This window comes from Onychostoma macrolepis, chromosome 17 (assembly GCF_012432095.1).
Source record: "Onychostoma macrolepis isolate SWU-2019 chromosome 17, ASM1243209v1, whole genome shotgun sequence".
Lineage (NCBI taxonomy): Eukaryota > Metazoa > Chordata > Actinopteri > Cypriniformes > Cyprinidae > Onychostoma > Onychostoma macrolepis.
The window spans coordinates 473803-497699 of NC_081171.1; the positions used below are offsets into that span (position 1 = coordinate 473803).

Below are 23897 nucleotides of genomic sequence, written 5' to 3' on the forward strand. Positions count from 1 at the left end.
TAGAATAGAAAAATAATAGAAAAGGCTGGTGTTAGAGGCCTTTTTTTAAGAAAGCAAGCAAGCAAGCAGTTATAAAACGAATAGAGAGTGCTAGAGTTAGAGGGTCAAATAAAGAAGAGATGTGTTTTTTCTATACACTGAAGCAGATTAACAGGAAAAACATGATATCCTCCTACTGCAGTCATTCATATACATGTATAATTTTGCTAGTTAGAAGCATGATGAACATCTCATACTGTGCTACTTTCATATGCGCGTTTATTACAGAGCTGTGGGTGTTGATGTATTTATAAACTCTTGCGCTGGGTGGGCGGAGCTTGTGTGATCACGTGACCGCGACGCTGCCCTTAAATAGGTCACTACTGTAGCGTCTGCAAAACAACACGTACGAATAACGCGAGATTAACGATCGATAGCTCCGGTTCGCGGACATGACGGTGGGATCCGCGTAAGCGCAGGTGAAGCGTGAGGCTTTCAGTATCGACGTTCAGTGGATTCGGCGATGGACCGCGGCGGGTGTCAGTTGAACGGCGGCGGCGGCGGTATGATCACGCTGGAGGACCTGGAGTCTGTGTCGGAGGAGCAGCTGTCAGACAGTCCCGAGGAGGAGCAGGAGGAGGAGGAGGAGCAGCAGGGGAGACTCCTGCAGTACTGGAGGGATGTGGCCCGCGGACACCAGGTGGAGGTGCCGACAGGTACAAACAACAACAACTGCGGGGCGCGTCTCAATTCACAGCCGCCTCACTAACTAACTTACACCGACCGCAGCGGAAGAGTTTCGCGCCAGTTTAACCGTCATTCCCCTCAGCAGCTCAAAAGCGCGGCGGAGCGCGACTCAAGCGCGCGTATGCCGTCTGTGTAGGCGGCTCAGAGACACGCTGCCTATAAAGTGTAGATAACAGACCGACACGCTTTAGTTTCACTGTTTGAGCAGCACAGAGGAACAGTCCTCAGCGCGAGCGAGCTTCAGTCTGCTACTGAATACAGAAATACACACAAAAATGATTCTGAGTTTCTCTCTCACACTTCAGACTTAAGAGCGAGATATAAAACTTAAAATTCTGAGAAAATAGTCAGAATTGCGAGATGTAAACTCAGAATTATGAGGGAAAAAGTTATATTCCATACAAATTCACTATTCTGAATTGTAAGATAAAAGTTTCAATTACGTTTTTATATTTTTATTCCATGGCTTCTACAGTAATGTAGCTCATATGGGTATAAAACACACCGTAAACACATTAGTACAGAATAAACAGTCAATTTAGCTTCACTCTCTATTCACTTTTTTTTTTTTAGCACACATAAAAAATTTGATTATTAAAAACAATGAGAAAAGGAAGTATGATATCATTGCAATCATTTTCAGTAGGATTTCTGAGCTTATAAATAATAAAAATACTGACAGCCAATCAGAATCCATCCTGATTTAAAGAGCTCAAGCATTTAAAGCGACAGCAACTAAAAGCCCTTCGCACCAGGAACAATAACTATAATGATAAATATATAACTATAACTATATTAGAGTCCACAACAACAGATGAAAATGGCCAGTTTGGTGTAAGATAAAGTGCAATAAAATAAATGTTTAAATATGTATTTTGGATGTTTTCTTTCCACTAGTTTGAATGATGTGGAAGCAAAATAGCCCAAAATCTCCATGTTTTGCTTTTGCATGTAGTGTTTTGTTTTGAGACGGATGTGCGCTCATGCACGTATGCGTGACTCTCAGCCAGGCAGCGGCAGCAGGATTTTCCCATGATTCACGTGTGCGTCTCTCTGACCCAGTTCATCAGATTATCACAGGACGCTGACGGACCCAGCTCTCTGCATGTTATCGAGCGCAGTATGTGTGAGAGAGAGTTCATAACACAAAATGATTCTGAAGCGCTGGAATCCAAACGCTGGTCTGGCGCTCTGTGAAGCGTTTGTTCTGTAAATCAGGTGACGTGTGTTTGTGGAGCAGCGCTGAGATCTCACAGAGATTATCAGGCTCGTCTGGTCCAGACCAATGCCTTTCTAAATCCAGTCCAGTAAAGCGCTTTACACGACTGCACACGTGAAGAGCAAACATCACATTACAGTAAGAGATTCACGCGATTCACTGATTCAGTTCAATCATCGATCGCTCTTCATGTGTTCCAGCTTGTTTCCAATACCATCTGCAGCTAATGAACAGAAAAAAATCTCTGAAATATAAACCAGTTAACACCTTACAGTAAGATTTAATTTGTTTACATGATTTATTACAAGGTGAATCATGAACTAACAAAAGAACACAATTCATTAATGTTCATTTCAACACATACTAATGTGTTAAGTTGTATAAATGAACACTAATTCATTGTGAAGCAACAGGAATTAACGATGAACTGGAATCATTAACCACATGAGTAAGTGCTGTAATGATTGTTAGTTCATGATGCCTCATGCTAATGAACTAAATCTTACTGTACAGTGTGTTTAGACTGAGTCTGTAGTAAAACTATACACTAGTTAATCTAAAACACACAGTTTCTGCGGTCAGAAGCGGTCAGTGTTGTGGTTTATCAGTAATGTGAAATACAAGGTAAAGTGTGACCCTGTGGCCGGCTAAATAAACTCTATAATCACTCTTATTTTTCAGGTTCAAATTAGGCCAATCTACTTTATGTAACTGACTGAGTAATGACCAATCTTAAAGAAAATGAGATGACTAACTAGTAAGACTAGTCTGAGTGGTTTATGCAACCATCAGGTCATGGTTGACACTGAGTGATTCTGTGACTAACACCGATCCAGAATCACTCCAGTGATTGATGAGCTTTTGTAAAATCTATTTTTAAGTGTGAATAAAAAGTAGGCCCCTTGAAACTCCATAAAAAAAAAAAAAAGCTAAAAATTTTTTAAGGTCATAAAGTTTTAAATAACTTAAATCATGTAACAAGATGTCTTTGGGGCAGAAAACAAAAATTGTGATACAACATTTCAAAATAAGAGTCTAGGTGTATTTCCAGCTTGTTTATATTAGAAGTATTTTTTTCTGGCTGTTATTAGTATTTTGTTTACACAATTAGCTGCATCACAACAGCACACAATTAAATGGAGAATTCTCCATTTAAAATATTAATTCCCCTAATTATTAATTAAACAGTTTAAGTAGAAATATCTAAAAAAAACTGAGTGTACTTTTTGGATTCAAATTCAAATTAATTTTGCTTGGTAATGTTATCTCATATCCTTTTATTAAACATTATTTGATAGATTTTTATTGTGCTCCTAAAGTTCCTGATGTGTTCCTAAATTTGTCAAATTAAGAGCACATGCTCCTTGAGAAAAGAAAAACAAACAAACAAAAAAATCACATGGTACTGTATTTACAGTATCTCACACTACTGTACATCTGTTCATATGTACGTGATGACTGATGTGTAAATCTGAATTCACCCACGCAGAGGGTTCTGGGTAAACTGACTGATGAAGTGTTTGCTGTCGCTGCTCGTTGATGTCCCGCAGGGCAGATGTGCGGCTAACGCTCGGCCAGAGAGCCCCTCGTGACCAGATCAGAGAATCGTGGGTCACAGCGGGAAGAAATGTCAGCATCCCTAACCCTAACATCATGACACAGTCACAATAAACAAATGGTTCAGTGTGATGAAGCAGAATCCGAGCTGAACGTTGATGTCAATCTGCTCCGTGTTCCACAGACATGGCCGAACCCATCCATCAGATCACCACCAATAACGACGGTGCACACACGCGGGAGCAGGTGCCCCACACGCTCATCACACGCAAGGAGAAGGTGCGTACCGCTGACCAATCAGACATCTGAGAACACTCACTGTAACGCCACGCCAGAGGAATCAAACTAGCACAGTCTACATCATCAGTGCCAGTAATGCATGTGATCAAACGCAGCTGCGTGAATGTGCCATTAAACCTGACATGAGGATGATGAATCAAGTCACTGTTTGATTGGCTGCTGAAATCATTCAACTCCACCTACTTCCATTAATTGATACTTTCCATGAAAGTCAGAAACGAACCAGAGCCGGAGGCCCCTGGATGGGATAAAAAAAATTTAAAAAATGGCTCATGTGACAATATGGTGCTAAAAGTGAATATTATGAAATCTCCAGAAGCTGAATTGCGTCAGCATCTGCTGCAGAGCGCCGGTCAATCTAATCAACATCAAACACACAAGATATCAGAACAGCTCAAATTCTCTGAATTGATTCAATAAATAATTTGCCAAATAGATTTAACCCTAAAAAGGGCAAAACCATAAAGAGACATCAGAAAATTAATTTATTGCTATTTTCCATCATATTGGAACTCAAATAATACAATTTCATGATTTTTTTTCTTATGTTTGATTTTAATGTTTGTATCCCCCCAGGATACGTCGCTCCTTTGGGGTATAAATTCACTGAAAACAGAACACTTGCTTGTCAATGCTTGTTAAAACATGGTTGTAATTCCTGAACTATCTGGAATACAGACCTAAGGTTGGTCTCTTTTTAAAGAAGACACATAGCAGATTATTGCTGAAGTGAAAGCATTTCAAAATAAGGGTGTAAAAAAAAGTTTACAGTAAAGATCACGTAGTATACTATTTTTATTTTATATAAAATACATTTTATCAAATGTTGCACTCTAAAATTTCTATGAAATCAAAGCCATGTCTATCCAAGTTATGTTCCAAATCTGAAGTTGATATCACAATTATGGTTCCAGTGAAATTTCGTTTGGGCACTATACCAAAAATAACCACTGGGGTACACCCAAACTCTATTGAATTTTTCTGATGCAGTTTTCTGTCTCAAATCAATCATTTTCTGTCACAATATCACTTCTATTACAAAACCTTGACTGTCAGATATTTCCAACGATATGCGATTTGTCAAGATTACAAAAATATTTGATTTTCTAAAACGAGCCACAAAATCACAGTCATATATATATATATATATATATATATATATGTGTGTGTGTGTGTGTGTTTTAATATCTTGATTTATACCCCTAAAAGAGAGACATATCCCCCGAGATACATTTTTTGTAATCAGTCTCTAAATGTTTCTAAGCATTTAATTCATAAAATTTCAATGTAAACCTAATAAGTTATTGCTGAACAACAGCTTTTTAAACAGTTAAGTCCCCTCCAACATGTGTAAATATGAACTAGATCAACTTTTGTCACCTCCTCTAAATATTCACAACAAACACCCTTTCAACATGAAACCAAGAAATGCGACCTACACTTTCACTGCTTCTCTCCACAGCTTCTCAAATGTTTGTACGTGGAAAAAAAAATTTGTAAGTCAAATTATTACATCAAACCAAATCCTCTCTGATGTATCTGCATGTGTTTGTATACGAGTGTTTGATCAGTTCCTCCACTGACTCTGCTGTTGTGTGTTTGTGTGTTGTAGTGCGGTGAGGTGGTGTTCGAGAAGCGTCACTATGAGAAAGCGCACTGGGCCTGTATCACCGTTCACGAGGACACGTATGAACAGAGCATCTGCTACGGCTTCATGAAGATCATGAGATACATCTGCCAGCAGAACTCAGCAGGTCCATAAACGCACTCAACTCCTCCAGACTCAGACTGATAAAACATCAAATCTAGATTATTTTCAGAAAGTTTGACTGATTCAAGATAATAATTTAGTTTTTTTTTTTCCATGTTTAACTGGTCAACTTAATAACAAACACAATTCAGGTAACATTCTCTTTATGAACCATCGGGTTAAAGAAAGTTCTGTTCCAAGTGTAGCACACATGAAGTTCAACATAAACGTACAACAAATTCACTTGTTAAATATATATGCAGAAAAGTTGCATGAAATATGAAGGCATTGTTTTTCTGTGTGAACCTGTGCTTGACGGACGTGTTTGACCATTGTGTCGTGACTCGTATCTTTTGCTCATGAAACGGCGTCTAAAAACAAGGCACTTGAGTTAAAGAAACTCAGATGGCGTCACAAGATTGTGTTTTTCCCACATCTGTAGGGCCCTATGATTTCCGCGATGCGAAAAACGCGTACGGAATCCAGTCATAAAAAACAGAATTTACTGTATAACACGGAACGTCACAGAATTTGTCACATTTGGAATGAATTAAAAGTAGGTGATTACACTTAAATATGGACTAGTTTCTGTGAATATTAAGCCGCAAAAATACCATTTAAATATGAATCCTGTATGGTCTGTGTGAATGAATGGCGCAGACGCGCGGTTTTGTTTACTACGCGGATACTGAAGAGTGTGAGACTCTCGCGGTGATTTCAGCGTCTGCCGTCTCACCAAATGAGGACATAAATACATGAACAACATCTCCAGAACTGCTCTGAGAGTCACTTCCTAAGCATTTTACCGTTTCATTTGAGTAAAACTAGCGTCATATCATATCGACACACAGACCTGTCAAGTCACCTTTATTTATATAGCGCTTTTACAATACAGATTGTGTCAAAGCACTTAACAGTATCAAATTGGAGGATAGAGTGTCAGTAATGTATAATGATAAGATTAAACACTCAATTTTCAGTTAAAGGCCTGTAAAGGTATTCACAGCAACCCGTCAAAATAAGAGTCCGGTTTAACTTGAAGACATTGTGCCAGAAATATTACTATTGTTCAGTAGAATGTACATGGCCTACTACTACTACTACTACTAAAATGAAACAAACATGATTTTTTTTTTTTAGGTATAATCACGCAACATTTCTTCCATGATTTAATTTTAATAGTAAATCCCCTTTGTTTGCCAAAAAATGAATTTTCTTAATTTTCATTAATTAAAAGATAAATGAAATTAATATTTTATGCCTTCATTTGATATCCAGAAAATTTGAAATACACAACACAGAATTTCTGAGGGAAAAAACATTTCATACGGCTGTTTTAAGAATACATTTGAATAAATCAAGTATGCATTCAAATAATTAGACATGCTAAAACAAAGAATCTGATAACAATAAAAAATATGGTGAGAAAAAATAAAACATTTCATAGGGCCCTAAACATGTAATTTTTGTTCAACTTTTAATAAATTGTTGTGAAGTGTCATGATTTTAATTAATTAGACATGTTTTTTGATTAATAAAATTTAATTTAACCATTAAAAAGAAGTCAAGAATATTAAACGAAAAAAAAAAAAAACGCAATCCAGAAAAATTAAAACGGAAAAAATGGAATTTGGAAAAAAATAAAACACAATTTGGGGAAAAAAATTAAACAGGTTTCATAGGGCCTTACGTCTGGTGTTTTTCCGCACAAACGCATTCTGTGTGAATATCAGCTCTAGCAATATGTTCTTCATAGAGCCGATCATCAGCTGCATGTCATCAACTCTTAGCACTGGCGGACTGACATCTGCTAATATTTTTATTCAAAACTGTGATTCCTTGATATAAAAAAAGAATAAAATTGTGGCAAAATATTACATTCAAAATAATCTCAAACACGCTCACTCAAACTGGGATTGGTTTCTCTCTGCAGGCAGTTATCTGGGCATGACGATACCCATCGTGACGGTGGTGCGCACCGATGAGATGCACACGACTATGTCGCGGGCCGTGACCGTAGCGTATTACCTGCCCACCCAGCACCAGAGCGACCCGCCGCGGCCGTACGACCCCGAGATCGCCATCGAGCAGTGGCCCGCCGCTACCGTCTACACCCGGTGAGAAAAATACTAACACTAAGCACCATTACAGTAATACACTTTCACTGAAGGTCATGGGTTCGATTCCCAGGGAATGCAAGAACTGAGCAAATGTTAATGTGTAAGTTGCTTTGGATAAAAGCGTCTGGCAGATGCATCAAAGAGTGAGGAATAGCCAATCAAGTATCTGTAAAACCAGTCAACACCAATCCACGGAGCGCATTACATCAACCGTTATTCCTGTTCATCACAGTGAAGCTGTAGTGTATAAAGCACTATAGAAATAATCTATCATGATGTCCACATGGGAATCAGTAAAGTCACTGAATTCATCTACACCTCTAAATGACAATTCAGAAGTAGATGAAGTTGAAAGCACTGCTTTGCTGCAAGGTCTAGAAATAAGACTTTTTAAAATTCTCTTACATATTATAAAAATGATTTTGGCTCCTGGTTCTTAAATAAAAATTACATTTGTTGAGGGAATTAATGAAAGTAATCTTAATCCCACAGACCTCCACTGTAAGTGTACTACAGTAAACATGACTAACTGAGGAACGAGTCGAAATGATTTGTACTGGTTCTTTCCTGTGTCATGTGACTCAGGGCGTTCACGGGCGCCACTAACGAGCTGACCATCATCCACGAGATCAACAGTCTGGCCGAGTCTCTGGACCGTCCGGCCGTCTGCGTCAGCGACTCCTTCATCGTGGCAGGATACACCAACCCCGCGGCGGCCCACCGGCAGAACGAGATCTGGTTCCTGGAGCGGCCCTGAGCCCCCCCCCTACCCAGAATCCTCTGCACCTCGCAAAGACCACAGTGGAGCGAGCGCAGGGCGTTACAGCCATCCCGTAGTTCCTGATTCCCCGTGAGCAGAGCTGCTGTTTATATGCGTCGCACTGATTATAAGCTACACCAACACCAACTGGACGTCAATCAATCGCTCTGTGAAACGCTGTTGCTGTAAGACAATCATCAGTACCTTCCGTCTTCTGTCTGTCTGTCTCTCGCGCTAGTAGTGATAATCAACAAATCCGTATATAATAGATGCACATATATCTATATACTATATTGTCATAGTGCTATTTTTGTTAAGTATTTTTTTAAACGTCTCTGTTACAAGCACAGATGTCAAACAAACACAATGAAAGCGTTTTCTGGATGAAGTGAATGGGCTGATCTCTGATCAGGGTTTGACGGCTGGGAATGTAAACGCTCGTCTGTCCTCAGTATAAACACTACAGCCACTGTGAATTTCTGAATGCTTCTGTTCATATTTCTGTTCTGATCTGAATAAACTATTGCTGAAATGCTGGCCTGTGATGACTGATGATGTCAGATCAGCTCCAGCCAATCAGAGCCGACAAACCAACACAAAGCTGAATTCACAGAGAATGTCAAAAGTTCAGGGTTTGATCCGACAAGAATGCAGCCAGGAACACAGACCATCATAAACTACACGCACAGGGTTGCAAAAGGGCAGAACGTTTCCAGAAACTTTAGAAATAGCTTCTGAGGATTTTCAAAAATTCTGGAAATTTACCAGAAGTTTTCAACCCTACCTACACAAGACCATCTGAATAATTAAAATTCAATTTGAAATTTAATTCAACAAGTGTGTTTTTTAATGATTCGTATTTTTTGGAACTGATATATTAGTTTAAAATCTCATGGGGACTTGGGACACTGCAATTATGTATGTGTATATATATATATATATTATATGTTTACATATACACTGCCACTCAAAAGTTTGAGATCTGTAAGATTTTTTTATGTTTTTTAAAGAAGTTTCTTCTGCTCATCAAGGCTGTATCTATTTGATCAAAAATACAGAAGAAAGCTGTAATTTTGGGAAATATTGCAATTTAAAATAACAGTTTCTATTTTAAAATACTTTTAAAATCATTTCTCCAGTCTTCAGTGTCACATGATCCTTCAGAAATCATTCTAATATACTGATTTATAATCAATGTTGGAAACCGTTGTGCTGCTTCATATTTTTGGGGGGATTCTCTGATTAATAAAAAGTTAAAAACAATAGCATTTATTTTAAAAAAAAATTGGTGTTACAATATACTATATATATAATTTTTTTAAAAATAAATTAATACTTTTATTCAGGAGGGATGGGTTAAATGAATAAAAAGTCATAGTAAAGACTTATATTATTAGAAAAGATTTCTATTTTGAACAAATGCTGCTCTTTTTAACTTTGTATTCATCAAAGAATCAAAGAAAAAAGTATCACGTTCCAAAAAACAATATTAAGCAGCACAACAGTTTCAACACTCATAATAAATCAGCATATTAGAATGATTTCTGAAGGATCATGTGACACTGAAGACTGCAGTAATGATGCTGAAAATACAGAAATACATTTTATTTTAAAGTATATTAAAATAGGAAACCAATATTAGAAATTGCAATAAGATTTTACAATATTACTGTTTTTTCTGTATTTCTGATGGAATAAATACAGCCTTGATGAGCAGAAGAGACTCCCTTAAAAAACATTAAAAATCTTACTGATCACATATATATATATATATATATATATATATATATATATATATATACACACATACACGCACATTTTATAATTTCTGTGGATGTTTAATTGAATTTTTTTAATGATTAATCATTTTTGGAACTGATATTTTAACTAAAGATCCCAGGGGACTTCAAAAAATATTCTAAACATCACAATAACATTTTGTAAATAAATATTATATATAATATTATAATACTGAAAGGGTTTCGGCTGACAAAACCTCTGTGAATCCCTGCAGTGAATGAAGGAGCTGATGCGTGATAAAGCAGAGCGTTCTGAGCGAGATCACAGATCATGTAAAGAGGCTGTTTCACGTCTCCGAGCTGAAGCTCACGGATCTGCTGGTCTGCGCCGGCGGAACCAAACATTCCAGCGCTCCGGTGAGACGTGAATAAACCAAACAAGCCTTCATGTGGAGTTCTGCTCAGCGGGAGTAAAGCACTGCAGACATGAACGAGAAACCAAAACACGGTCAGACAGCAGTCCAGCAGCGCGTGATGATGATCGGACACCAGCAGAGGGCGACAACAACCCAACAAACACAAGCAGATCAGAGGAACACTGTCGTCTCTCGCACTGACTTATCCACATAACTGCTCTGATGAAACATCCTCCAAAACACTTTAACACACAACAACAACAAGAGTGGAAGAAATCACTGCTGGCCCGTATTCTCAAAACAGATCATCTCACCACTAAGAGTTCTCCTAAATAGCAGTAAAAGAGTTTTCTCTTAAAACCTCTTCAGAAAGCTGCTGAGACAAACTTGTGCCGAGGAACAGAGAGAAGTGTTAAGCTCAGAGTAAGGGGGCGGGGCTGACCTCGTTGCTATGGATGATGTCAGCATGCTCATAAGCAGTGATTGGCTGATAGTCTCTGTCAATATTCATAGGAATATTGAATGTTGCCATATTCAAATAAAGCTTTAAAAATAAAAATGTTAATTGCCATTCAAATAAAGATTTTTAAATGCAGGCTAAGTGCCACTAATTAAACAAGCCTCTTACATGTGTGCTTCTCATAATTAGTGAATATGCATATAAATAGTCTTAATTAACAGAGTGGAATCATCACGGCTGATAGTAAGACGTGCAAATGTTAAAGAAAACCAAACTGGACACAAGAACATGTTACTTCTTGCTCAGCTGGTTAATGAAAACGAGGATATAATCAAAGGATAACCAAAGGCGATACCTTTATAAAAGCTCATTATTATTGTTTTAGGAGTTTGTGGCTTGGATTCAGAGACGTAGGACTCCACCTTTCACAGATTTAGGAGCTAGTTTTAGCACTAAAACACTTTGTGAAATACTCTTAGAGCAAAAATTTAGCAGTCCTACCTTTAGGACTGACACGTCCATTATTTTTACGATTTTCTCCTAAATCAGTGAGTTATGAGTTACTGTTAACCTTAAGATGTTTTGTGAACACTGGCCCTGGTCTGATTCCACTGTGTTTTAAACACAGTCACACGTGAATCGTCCAGCCGTCTCTCATCCACCCTGAACACCACACGACACAGGTCAGATACACCTACACACTCTCCCAGTCTCGTGAGGAACCTCCAGTGACGCTGAAGCACATCAGATCATCGGGAGACGTACCTGCAGGTATCGCGTCTGATACTGGGTGAGCGCCTCTCCCGGCGGAACCACCATCTTCTCCAGACTGCGCTGATGGACGTGCGCCTGGACGTCTGGACTGTCCTCCGATCGCAGCTCGATGTGAGAGATCAGCAGGTTAGAGATCACCTGCTGCACCGCCTGAAACACACACATCACATAAAACACACATCTGATATCGAGAGATGAGTCTGATCTGATGGACGTCATCTTAACACTGCAGTGAATGGGTGCCGTCAGAGTCCAGTTAAAAACGTCTTAATGCTGGATTTGTTTCAGCTTTTGTCTTCTCCAGATGTTAACTGATGGACTGGAGTGGTGTGGATTATTGTGATGTTTTTATCAGACTCTCATTCTGACGGCACCCATTCACTGCAGAGCATCCATTGCTGAGACACATTTCTCCGAATCTCACCTTGACGTCTCCTCCAGGTGTGGCGCTGAGCGCTAGAACACGGAACTGCTGCGCTTGGTTGCACAGCTCACGAATCACCTGCAGAACGAACACAAACGATCAGAACGGATCTCCCATCATGCACCGGGCTGTGTCTCAGTAAAGCAGGTGAAGCTCTACCTGACAGTACGCGTGGTTCCCGGTGGCCTTGTGGGCCTCGTCGATCACCACGCACCTGACCTGTGCGGCCGGACAGGTGTTACGGCTCAGATCGTTCACCATCACCTGAGGAGTCAAGAAGAAGATGCGCTTGGATCTCCAGAGCTCCCTCCGCTGCTGCGCCGCCGTCGAGCCTACAGCAAACACACACCAGCATTAGAGCTGTGACGATAAATCAATGCAGAATCAATTCTGAGATTTCCGAATGTATCGTGATTCTCTCTGGAATGGATTCTGAGCTTATATGTTAACAGCAGATGGCGCTCTGCTCTAGTTTTTATCCACGCACTCAAATACTGATGAAGAAGAGCGCTTGTGCTGTAATCTCACCTCGGCTCAGAATGCTTTTATGACGTGAGTTTAATATAAACACAGCCCACTGTGAACACCCTTGTGATTCGCTTCAACTTTTTCGAATCTTGTGATTATTTTAGGTTGGAGTGTGTGTAAGGATTTGGAAACGAGCAGAGTACAGCTGTCTCTGGAGCATGCAGCGCCACCTGCTGTTCAAAACTACGCTCAGAATCCACTCCAGAAAGAATCGATTCTCATTTTTTGGTCAACATACAATTAGCACAATCACAAGCAAATTTGAATAATATTTAACATTTAAATAATTTAACATAATAAATATTTATAATATTAAATAATACCTTTTAAATAATAATGTTTACATAACTGAACAACACATTAATAATAATTAATATTATAATTATATATATTAATAAGAATGACACAATATCACCAAAAAAGGTTATTTATTTATAAATCTGTGGTTTTGTAAAGTTCTATGCAGTGTTAATTTAGTATCACTGGTTTACTATTGTTTCTTATTAATACTTAGTTTTAATTTTTTAATTCTGTTTTCGTTTTAATTTAGCTGAAGTTTTATTTATTTTGTTGTGCATTTTTGTATTTCTATTTATTTTAAATAGTTTCTATTCATTTTTATTCCACTTTTAGTTATTTTAGAACACAGAGTTAAATTAATTTATTTGCAGTACTTTAATTGCAGTTAACTATAATAATGCTGGTTATTTGACATTAAATGGAGTATATATTTTTCCACTCCTTTGTAGATTGCAAGTTAAATTATTAATTTTGAACTCTTCTTTTTGTCATTAACACCTCTGATATTTGACTGCTTTCGTTTTTTTTTTTTTTTTTTTTTTAAGTGCATTAAAGCTAATAAGTGTCCCTGGAGCACAGAAGCAGTCATAAGCAGCACAGCTATATTTGTAGCAATAGCCAACAATACATTGTATGGGTCAAAATTATACATTTTTCTTTTATACCAAAAATCATATCAAAAATTAATTCCTGATTAGTAATATGCATTGCTAAGAACTTCATTTGAACAACTTTAAAGGTGATTTTCTCAATATTTAGATGTTTTTGCACCCTCAGATTCCAGATTTTCAAATAGTTGTATCTCAGACAAATATTGTGCTATCATAACAAACCATACACCAATGGAACAATTATTTATTCAGCTTTCAGATGATGCATAAATCTCAATTTCACAAAATTGACCCTTATGACTGATGTTGTGGTCATTATATATATATATATATATATATATATATATATAATTTTATTTAATTAGGTAATATTAGGCCTTCACTATGTGATATGAAGTTTTTATAGATTTTTTAAAATATTATTAGTACTATACCTCTAATTATAAAAGTATTATGTTGATAAATTGAGCAGCCCCATATATTTACATTAATGTTAAATTAGACTTCTTTCATTAACTCCTGCACTACAGTCCGATTGGGGCTCGGCCCTATGACCTTCTGAGGTCATGAGCTTGTGGGGTCAGTGACCTGTGAGCTCGGCCATGTGTTCCTGCGGGATGCCCATGACCCCGTGGCAGGCCTGGATCTGCTGGGCCACCAGCGGCTTGGTGGGAGCCATGAAGACGATCTTGCTGGCAGGGAACCAGCGGTAGAAGTTGTACATGAGCACAGAGGCGATGAAGGTCTTGCCGAGGCCGGTGGGGAGGCAGACCAGCGTGTTCTGCAGCAGCGCCGCCTCCGAGATGCGCAGCTGGTACTCGCGGAGCGGGTAATTAACGGGGTAGATCCAGACGCGGCCCGCCGAGGGGTCGAAGCCCGGGTCCGGAGCGGCCTGCAGCGAGCGCTCGGCCTCGTACACGGCCACCAGCAGCACATCATCATCATCCTCGTCTTCATCAGGAGCCGCTGCGGGATCTGGGGGCGTCACAGAAAGCAGGTTATGCGACATACTCTGTACGGTTTAGAGTAAGTGGATAAACTCAGTATTCGGTTCCAAACACGGAGGTAACTTCAGCGTACAGTGCTATTACTGCTATTTACAGGATTATTATCGGATCTCCATCAATGCTTTCAGAATCTTTACTTCTTAAAATGACTTTGTTTCTGTATTTTAAAATATATTTTTATATCAACATTTTAATGACAGTATATTTATTGAACAAAAATTCTTTTATTTATCAAAATAAGCAGAAAATAGTACAAACTTTGCTAAAGCGATTGTTTTGAACAAGTATTAACTTAGACATTATATATATATATATATATATAAAAACATTATTTTAGCTGAAGTATTTGTATCAATACTGTGTGCCTTTTACTCTCTTGCCACCTCATACCTTTATAAGATTTTTAAACAAAATAAACGACTTTATTTTCACACTGAATCTGTTGCTCCATAAACGTATATTTTTGTCTGGGCGCAGTGAAAAGCACATTTAGCCCCGTTGTATCCTAAAGTTACTGATAACAGTTTTAGGCACGTGTGTAAAAATGCTGTAAAATGAGGATGCTGTCAAAAATAAAGTCATAAATAGATTTTCTTCATCAGTTAACTTCTATTAACTGAATGAAATCAACATTTGTTGTGAGCATCCTTTGTGTTTAAAGCAGCTTTGTCCTCGCGGTGTTTCTCAGAGTGAGTGAGTGTGTGTGTGTGTGTGTGTGTGTGTGAGAGAGAGAGAGAGAGAGAGAGAGAGAGAGAGAGAGTAAATGAACCTTGATTTCTGGAGTACAGGCCTGGTTTGGAGCTGGTTTTGCTCGGGTCTCGGCGGCCCCAGGACTGGAATAACGTTCTCTGGTTGGCGCTCATCCTAGAATCACCTCATCTTCATCTTCGGTGGATATTAACACACAAACGCGACTAAATCCTGCCAGACCTCATACCGCGACGACATCAGTAAGCGTGTTTATTAACGCTCATAACCGAAACATAAGCGGGTTTTAATATTCCAAACAAACGTAAACACAGCAGAGAGAGAAAGGCGGCTCGAAAGTGGCGCGTACGGCTGACGTCACCGACCGAGCGTCAAGGAGCGTGCGCGTGCGCGTGCGCAGACCGGGAAAGCGTGTTTTTTTTAACGAGAAACATTCAGATGTAAAGGAAAAAATAAAAAAGACGAGCAACATTAATATAATGAAACAGTGCCAGAGGACAGTAACAAAATATAACAGACAAAATAATTAAAAAAAATAAATAAATAAAATTGGGCCGTTACTTTAGTTTACAATATTATGAGTTCTCCTTTTTACACAGGACCTTACAATACAGCTGAAATAGTTTATAAAATGAGAAAAGTTTGGTGGAAAAGCGTTTTATGTCCACGTTCACTTTTGAGGTCAATCAATAAAACAGCGTTAATATTCGCTGTTTATGCATTATATCTCTGTGTAGATTATAAAGGGCTTTCAAACTGAAATACGAGCTAACTTCAGTGAAAAATACTGTTAAAAATAAATCATAAAATTAAATAAAAGTTAAAATCTACAGAACGTCATTTTATTACTGTTTTTTATTTTAAAAGGCTGATCAAAAACCTTTAAGAATTATTTTATTCTACAGTCAGCATTTTATGTTTAGGTTTATACATCTTTACTTGTACTTGAGTCAATGTAATAGAAACTGAATATTCTCCTGGTAATATTTTACACATTTATAATATACAGTATATATATATATATATATAGTTAATAAAAACAACACAATTATATCATAGTAATACATTTTTAATATTACTGGGATAACTCTGATAATAAAAAGTAGTTATATTTTCATTAATTGTACAGTCAGTGTAATGTTTTTTTTAATTTTTTTTATTAAGAGCAATTCCGTAATATAATAATTTATTATTATTATATACACTATGAAATAATATATTTTTAATATATTATATCATTATTGTGCAATGTAATAGAAACTGAATATTATTTTCAGGTAATATTTAACACATTTATAATAGTTTTTGTTTTTCACTGAGGATCATCATATTTGAGTCCCCGAGGCGTCAAAAAGCTTGAAAAACCCCTGGGTTTCATGTTAGATTTTTACAGTGCACGTTCTCTAATAAGTAAAATGTTTTTCTTTTATAAATAAATTGCTAATTTTGCTTGTCACAGAAACGTGAAGTTACTAGTCACAATATATAAAGAATCGATCATTTATTTTTAATCATTAAGCTCCTCATGTGTAGAAGAATAATGTGAAAACACCGGCAAAAGCAGAAGCAATAAATGACCTTAAATCAGAAAGTGAATTATTCTTTCACATAAACAAACTATGAAGATCTAACAGGAAAACTAATGAAGATAGTGTGAACAATCACAGAACACGTGTTTACAGAAATAGTACACTTTATTATATAGATAAATCTCTGTCTCTCTGATATAATTTAATGTGAAATCTCATCAAGGCTGTTCTGGAATGACTGGCACTAAACTGAGAACTACATCTGGACATGAGCTCACCGAAACACACCCAGAGCGGACACCGGCATCCTTCCTGGTCCAAATGAGGATTTTCCTCTTTTGCTTTTAAAAACCCAACAATAAATTTGGTCATGCAAATAACCTAGGACGGGTCGCACTTAAAACAGGCCATAATTAAGTATTTATATATATATATATATATATATATATATACCGTACAGCAGCGACACACAGCATCCGTACAGCTAATACTGCGCTATTATACAGTACAAAAGTCTGGTGTAAATCTGCACACACACACACACACACACACACACACGTGTCTGGTAGAAATGATCAGAGCACACGGTACAAAACAACATCGGAGTGATTGTGCATTTAAAGGTCATGTTCTGTAGTGTGGAGTCTCCATGAAAGTGCAAAGCGTCAGATGGTCAGACTGAGAAAGCGGGTGTTTATTCACACGTGTGTTAGAGATGGTCAGTCTGTGTCCAGGAGGATTGAGCGGCTCTCAGAAGCTCGCTCAGGTCGCTCTGCACGTTTGCGGGCTGCGATGCGGCGGCGTTCTCCAGCAGCGTCCGGCCCATGTGTGCATGCAGCGCTTCTGCCAGCTTGGCCGCGGCCGCCCGGACGTTTCCTCCGTTACCGGACGAGCTGAGCAGGGTCCAGAAGAGCGGCAGGACCTTCTGCTCCACCAGCTGCGGTTTGCGCGGGTAAAGCTCCGTCACCAGCTCTGAGAAACAGCACAAACATCACGCTTTCAGCTCCAGACACGCTTATCACTGGGGTCTGATCAAGATACATTCAAGAGCCTTTTAAGACCAAGTACAGAAACTGAAAGGAATAAACTGAAAATGAAAATGGAGTACTTCACTTCCAGAACACAAATATACAGATAATGTACTCACCCCCTTGTCATCCAAGATGTTCATGTCTTTCTTTCTCGAGTCGTAAAGAAATTATGTTTTTTGAGGAAAATGTTTCAGGATTTCTCTCCATATAATGGACTTCTATGGTGCCCCGAGTTTTTACTTCCAAAATGCAGTTTAAATGCAGCTTCAAACGGCTCTAAACGATCCCAGCCGAGGAAGAAGGCTTTTATTTTATTAAAAAATATATAATTATATACTTTTTAACCTCAAACGCTCGTCTTGTCTAGCTCTGCGTGAACTGTTTTTTCCGGTTAGGGTAGGTCCAAAAGCTCCCATCTCATTTTCTCCTCCAACTTCAAAATAGTCCTACATCGCTTTTTTTACCTTTTTTGTAAAGGGTGTTTGATCTTCTTTGCATGTTCACTTTGTAAACACTGGGTCAGTGCTTCTGCAGCGATGTAGGACGATTTTGAAGAGATGGGAGTTTTTAGACCTACCCTAACTGTCACGAACCAGAAAAAACAAAGTTCACGCAGAGCTAGACAAGACGAGCGTTTGAGGTTAAAAAGTATATAATTTTATTTTTTTTTATAAAATAACCGATCGTTTCGCTAGATAAGAGCCTTCTTCCTCGGCTGGGATCGTTTAGAGCCGTTTGAAGCTGCATTTAAACTGCATTTTGGAAGTAAAAACTCGGGGCACCATAGAAGTCCATTATATGGAGAGAAATCCTGAAACATTTTCCTCAAAAAACATAATTTCTTTACGACTCAAGAAAGAAAGATATGAACATCTTGGATGACAAGGGTAAATTCTGTAAATTTTTGTTCTGGGAATGAACTACTCCTTTAAATGTAAATAAACAATTTTAAAAAAGTCTTGTTTTCTGAGAAATTGATCAAAATGACATCAGTTTATGATTAAAATATAAACACATGCTGTATCTGTCAGTGGGGCAGGGCTGCAAGTTTGGGGGGGAAAAAAATCTAATTTTCTAAATAAAATTTTTTCTGGTAAAAATTGTGATAAAAAAAAAAGAAATAACTTCAGGTTTGTTGTGCTTGTTTGTAGGGCTGCACAATTTGTGCTTAGACATCAACATGAATAATAATAATAATTATTAAAGATAATTTTTATAAAATAATTACAAGATAAAAAAATAAATAAAATATAATAATTAGTATATTTTAATCATTTTACAATAATAATAACAACAATACTGAACCATTAACATGCAGGAGGCCTATGACTATAAATCATTAAGGTTTTATTATAAAATTGTATTTTATTATGATAAAAATCTGTGAAAGTAATTTCACACTATGCATATATTTATTTAATTCAAAATCACAGCCTTTGCGATTTCATAATCACACTAAAGCCGAATCTTGATTGGAGTTTTATTTCAATTAATTGTGCAACTCTAGAATGAGCTCAGAAAACAACTTAATTCAAAGGGAAAACATTCATTCCCCACTGACAGATATTTGTTCTCGTTTTAATCATAAACTCACTTCATTTTGTTCAGTTTCTTAGAAAACAATCTTCATCTTGCTTCTCCAGTAAATGTGTCTTGATTTAAGGATGTTTAGATAATTGTACTGGAAAACAAGACAGAAATACTGAGGAAGAGATTTATTTTTGCAGTGATGCAACATTTAATGCCATGACTTTAGGAAGAGTTTTTAAGGCCTTATTTTGTGGAAGGGTGAATTAAGATGTTTTTCAGACCTACAGAAGCCCTCGTCTAGACTGACCTGCGACTCTCTCGATGAGGTCCAGCTTGGCTTTCCCGCTCAGATACTGGGCTTTGGAGCAGAAGGGCTGCAGCAGGAGGCTGTTGTCTGAAACACAGAGTCAGAGTCAAACGCACTGAAGATCCTCTCAGATCAGTCAAAACCAAAGTCAACGCACCGATGTTGTGCATCAGAGCCTGAACGGCCCCCAGCGCCGCCGTGGAGATGCTGCTGTTCTTGGAGTTGAGGTGATTGTCCACGACGGCGGGGATCAGGAGGTTGAGCACTGGAGCCAGACTGTCTCTGAGCAGAGCCACGATGGTCTGAAGAGCCTCCAGAGCCCGCAGGTTCACCTTACTGTTGGACTCCTGCAGACGCGCCTTCAGAGCGTCAAACACCTGAAGCAGACGGCAGCGTCAGCAACATCATCATCATCATCAACATCAGCATCGTCTTCAGAGACGTTACGATCTTCAGAAGGTCAAACCAGGGTTATTATAGTGAACTAAAACCAAAACTAAAACCATTAAAAAAAAAGTTACTTGAAATAAAATAATCATTAGCTGAAATAGAATATAAAAAAAAAAAAAAATAATTTTGTTGCCAAGGCAATATAGTTTAACTTGATGTAATAAAATAACTTTAACTTAAAAAAAATAAATAATAATAATTAATAAAAATTTGACTAAAACTAAAACAGAAAATCTAAAATGAATATTTATGAATTAAAAAATCAAGATTATATCAATCATAATAAAGTATTTATGTAATATTTTGACTCAATTATAATGAATTAATTCTATTTACAGCAATGTTATTTTAGAATCACTAACATACTATTATATAAATTTTAATTAGTTCTTATTTTTATATTTTCTGTTTTTATTTGAATTATAAAGTCATTTTTAAATATTTATAGTTTTATTAATTATTTCTTCAATTTAATTATTTTAGTACATCAAATTAAACAATGTAAATGAGAAATGTTGCCTTGGAAAGTAGCTGAAATAAAATGAGTTGAAGCTTAATAAACAATATTTTTTATAAATACTTTGAACAAGTATAAATTAATAGTTATTAACTGATATAAGCTGAAAATCAGTGAAAGTTGATTTGATTGTAAGGTTTTATTGAGTGCTCAGGTTTAGTTACCGGGAACAGGCTGCTGATGACCAGAGCCGGGTTCTCCTCGCAGTCACACACCAGCTGATCGATGGCCTTGATTCTCTCCCTGAAGTCTTTGGAGTTGAGCAGCGTCTTCATCTGTTTGACGTACTCGCTCCGGTCCGCCAGGCTGTGCACGGCCGCTTTACTCACCGCCTGCCCACAATCCCTGCTGCCACTCAGAGGCTCACGCGTGAGGGACGAGGTGCGCACCAGCCCGCTGCCCGGGAGAGAGCGCCGGCCCCGTGCCGATGGAGCGTCCTGAGGCATCTCCCCCAAACCCTGACACACACACACACACACACACGGAGTTTAACACTGAACAATGGTAGAAGACAGTCTCAGCCTGAGACGTGGCCAAAATCACACCAGGAGCTCCCCATGTACACACCCACCAACACACCAGACACGCCCATGTACACACCCACCAACACACCCACAATCACACCAGACACGCCCATGTACACACCCACCAACACACCCACAATCACACCAGACACGCCCCATGTACACACCCAGACACGTCCATGTACACACCCACTGACACCCACAATCACACCAGGCACGCCCATGTACACACCCACAATCACACCAGACACGCCCATGTACACACCCACAATCACACCAGGCACGCCCATGTACACACCCACAATCACACCAGACATGCCCCCATGTACACACCCACAATCACATCCAGACATGTCCATGTACACACCCACTGACACGCCCACAATCACACCCAGACACGTCCATGTACACACCCACTGACACGCCCACAATCACACCAGACACGCCCATGTACACACCCACAATCACACCTAGACACGTCCATGTACACACCCACTGACACCCACAATCACACCAGGCACGCCCATGTACACACCCACAATCACACCAGACACGCCCCCATGTACACACCCACAATCACATCCAGACACGTCCATGTACACACCCACTGACACGCCCACAATCACACCCAGACACGTCCATGTACACACCCACTGACACCCACAATCACACCAGGCACGCCCATGTACACACCCACAATCACACCAGGCACGCCCATGTACACACCCACAATCACACCAGGCACGCCCATGTACACACCCACAATCACACCAGACACGCCCATGTACACACCCACAATCACATCCAGACATGTCCATGTACACACCCACTGACACGCCCACAATCACACCCAGACACGTCCATGTACACACCCACTGACGCCCACAATCACACCAGGCACGCCCATGTGCACACCCACAATCACACCAGGCACGCCCATGTGCACACCCACAATCATACCCAGACACGTCCATGTACACACCCACTGACACGCCCACAATCACCCCAGACACACCCATGTGCACACCCACAATCACACCCATGTACACACCCACAGACACGCCTACAACACACCCAAACACGCACGTGTACTAGGGCTGTGCGATATGAAAAAAAAAACCTATCGCGATTTCTTTGATCAATTTTGCGATTTCGATTTTAATCACTATTTTGACACACAGACATGCTTTACAGTCATAAATGCATTCAGTGTGAATTTGAAACATATTTCCAAAAGAAAACCAATTGGAGCTTTATCTGATTGGTTCAGATAGCATTCTGCGGGAGGTCGGGGACGCTATAAAATCATGCTATAAAGCGATTTCGAAATCGCGCAAGCTCAAATCGTGATTTTATGACGATTTCGATTAATCGCACAGCCCTAACATGTACACACCCACTGACACGCCCACAATCACACTCAGACACGCCCATGTACACACCCACAATCACACCCAGACACACCCACTGACCGCTTCTAAGTAGGAGCTTGAGTTTGTTTGAGGTTCTCAGTATCTAAACATCCCTAATGACAGTGATTTTTAACATTTTTTTTACTTTCAATATTGAAAACAGTCTGCTAAATTTGTGGAAAGCGTGATTAAAAAAGAAAAGGAAAAAAATATATACTTTCATTCATCAAAGGCACATTAAATTGATCAAAAGTGCCAGTAAAGACATTTATAATGTTCCAATAGATTTCTGTTTCAAATAAATGCTGTTCTTTTGAAGTTTCTATTCATCTGTGAATCCTGAAAAATAAAATGTATCACGGTTTCCACAAAAATATTGTGCAGCACGACTGTTTTCGACATTGATAATAATCAGAAATGAGCAGCAAATCAGCATATTAGAATGATTTCTGAAGATCATGTGACACTGAAGACTGCAGTAATGATGCTGAAAATACAGCTGCGCATCACAGAAATAACTTACAGTTAAACACATATTCACATAGAAAACAGCTAGTTTAAGTTGTAATAATATTTCACTGTTTTTACTGTATTTTTGATCAAATAAATGCAGCCTTGGTGAGCAGAAGAGATTTTTTTCCGAAAACATGAAAAAAACAAAAGCAAATTGACACTGACACCAATATTTTGACTAGTAGTGTACATGTGTAGGAAAACGGCTAGATGTGTTTGTGACGGATTTTGTGCACACCTTGGTTTGGAGAGAGAAGACGGTGTCTCTTATAGTCGGCAGGTCTTTAGCAGGGACGAACTTCTCCAGCATTTTATCAAAGTCACGGTGAGAGGACAAAAAAAGCAGCATCCGTCGACCAAAGTACCTGAGAGACACACAGCAATGAGAGCGTGAAGCGCTGAGGCGAGAGTGTCAGGCCGCGTGACCTCTGACCCCTGCACCGCTCACCTGGCCTCCTGAGACGAGTCCTGCACCAGCTTACAGACGGCCGGCAGGATTCGGTCGGTCAGATCTTTAGCACCGGACAGCAGACGGGCGGCTCCGGCCCGCTCCACCAGAGCGCTGAGATGCTGAGCCGCACACTTACGCACTACTGAGTTCAGATGACTGTGAATGAAACACACGGACGAGCATTACAAAACAACATCTTCAACCCGTGCATGACATAATAGCCAGAAAAATATA

At 38.9% G+C, this 23897-nt stretch overlaps 3 protein-coding genes across 7 annotated transcripts in view; 1 reads left to right on the forward strand and 2 right to left on the reverse strand.

The window, feature by feature from the left end:
* Positions 1 to 15779, reverse strand: part of fancm (FA complementation group M) — a 55663-nt gene extending 39884 nt beyond the window's left edge. For all 3 annotated transcript variants that reach the window (XM_058750174.1, XM_058750172.1, XM_058750173.1), the window contains exons 1-5: positions 15461 to 15779; positions 14273 to 14659; positions 12405 to 12577; positions 12246 to 12323; positions 11813 to 11971 (exon numbers count right to left, since the gene is read on the reverse strand). In XM_058750174.1, the coding sequence (XP_058606157.1) occupies positions 11813 to 11971; positions 12246 to 12323; positions 12405 to 12577; positions 14273 to 14659; positions 15461 to 15554 (891 nt within the window). In that variant the 5' untranslated portion in view covers positions 15555 to 15779. The remainder of the gene's footprint in view (positions 1 to 11812; positions 11972 to 12245; positions 12324 to 12404; positions 12578 to 14272; positions 14660 to 15460) is intronic.
* Positions 326 to 9261, forward strand: soul3 (heme-binding protein soul3). Its single transcript, XM_058750184.1, has 5 exons — positions 326 to 695; positions 3687 to 3781; positions 5415 to 5556; positions 7486 to 7669; positions 8258 to 9261. Exons 1-5 carry the CDS (start codon positions 503 to 505, stop codon positions 8427 to 8429), a joined length of 786 nt encoding a protein of 261 aa, XP_058606167.1. The 5' UTR covers positions 326 to 502; the 3' UTR covers positions 8430 to 9261.
* A 1153-nt stretch (positions 15780 to 16932) lies between the features above and the next one.
* LOC131522742 (TOG array regulator of axonemal microtubules protein 1) overlaps positions 16933 to 23897 on the reverse strand; it is a 28091-nt gene continuing 21126 nt past the window's right edge. For all 3 annotated transcript variants that reach the window (XM_058748417.1, XM_058748418.1, XM_058748416.1), the window contains exons 18-23: positions 23661 to 23819; positions 23451 to 23577; positions 20928 to 21221; positions 19954 to 20173; positions 19797 to 19883; positions 16933 to 17900 (exon numbers count right to left, since the gene is read on the reverse strand). In XM_058748417.1, coding sequence (XP_058604400.1) covers positions 17638 to 17900; positions 19797 to 19883; positions 19954 to 20173; positions 20928 to 21221; positions 23451 to 23577; positions 23661 to 23819 — 1150 coding nt within the window. In that variant the 3' untranslated portion in view covers positions 16933 to 17637. The remainder of the gene's footprint in view (positions 17901 to 19796; positions 19884 to 19953; positions 20174 to 20927; positions 21222 to 23450; positions 23578 to 23660; positions 23820 to 23897) is intronic.

What these genes read in the sequence shown, in the direction of transcription:
- soul3 (XM_058750184.1), top strand. Translation starts at nt 503, where the DNA reads ATGGACCGCGGCGGGTGTCAGTTGAACGGCGGCGGCGGCGGTATGATC. An exon ending in CTGCCAGCAGAACTCAGCAG is followed by an intron (nt 5,557 to 7,485) that starts GTCCATAAACGC and finishes TTCTCTCTGCAG; the next exon opens with GCAGTTATCTGGGCATGACG. An exon ending in GCCGCTACCGTCTACACCCG is followed by an intron (nt 7,670 to 8,257) that starts GTGAGAAAAATA and finishes CATGTGACTCAG; the next exon opens with GGCGTTCACGGGCGCCACTA.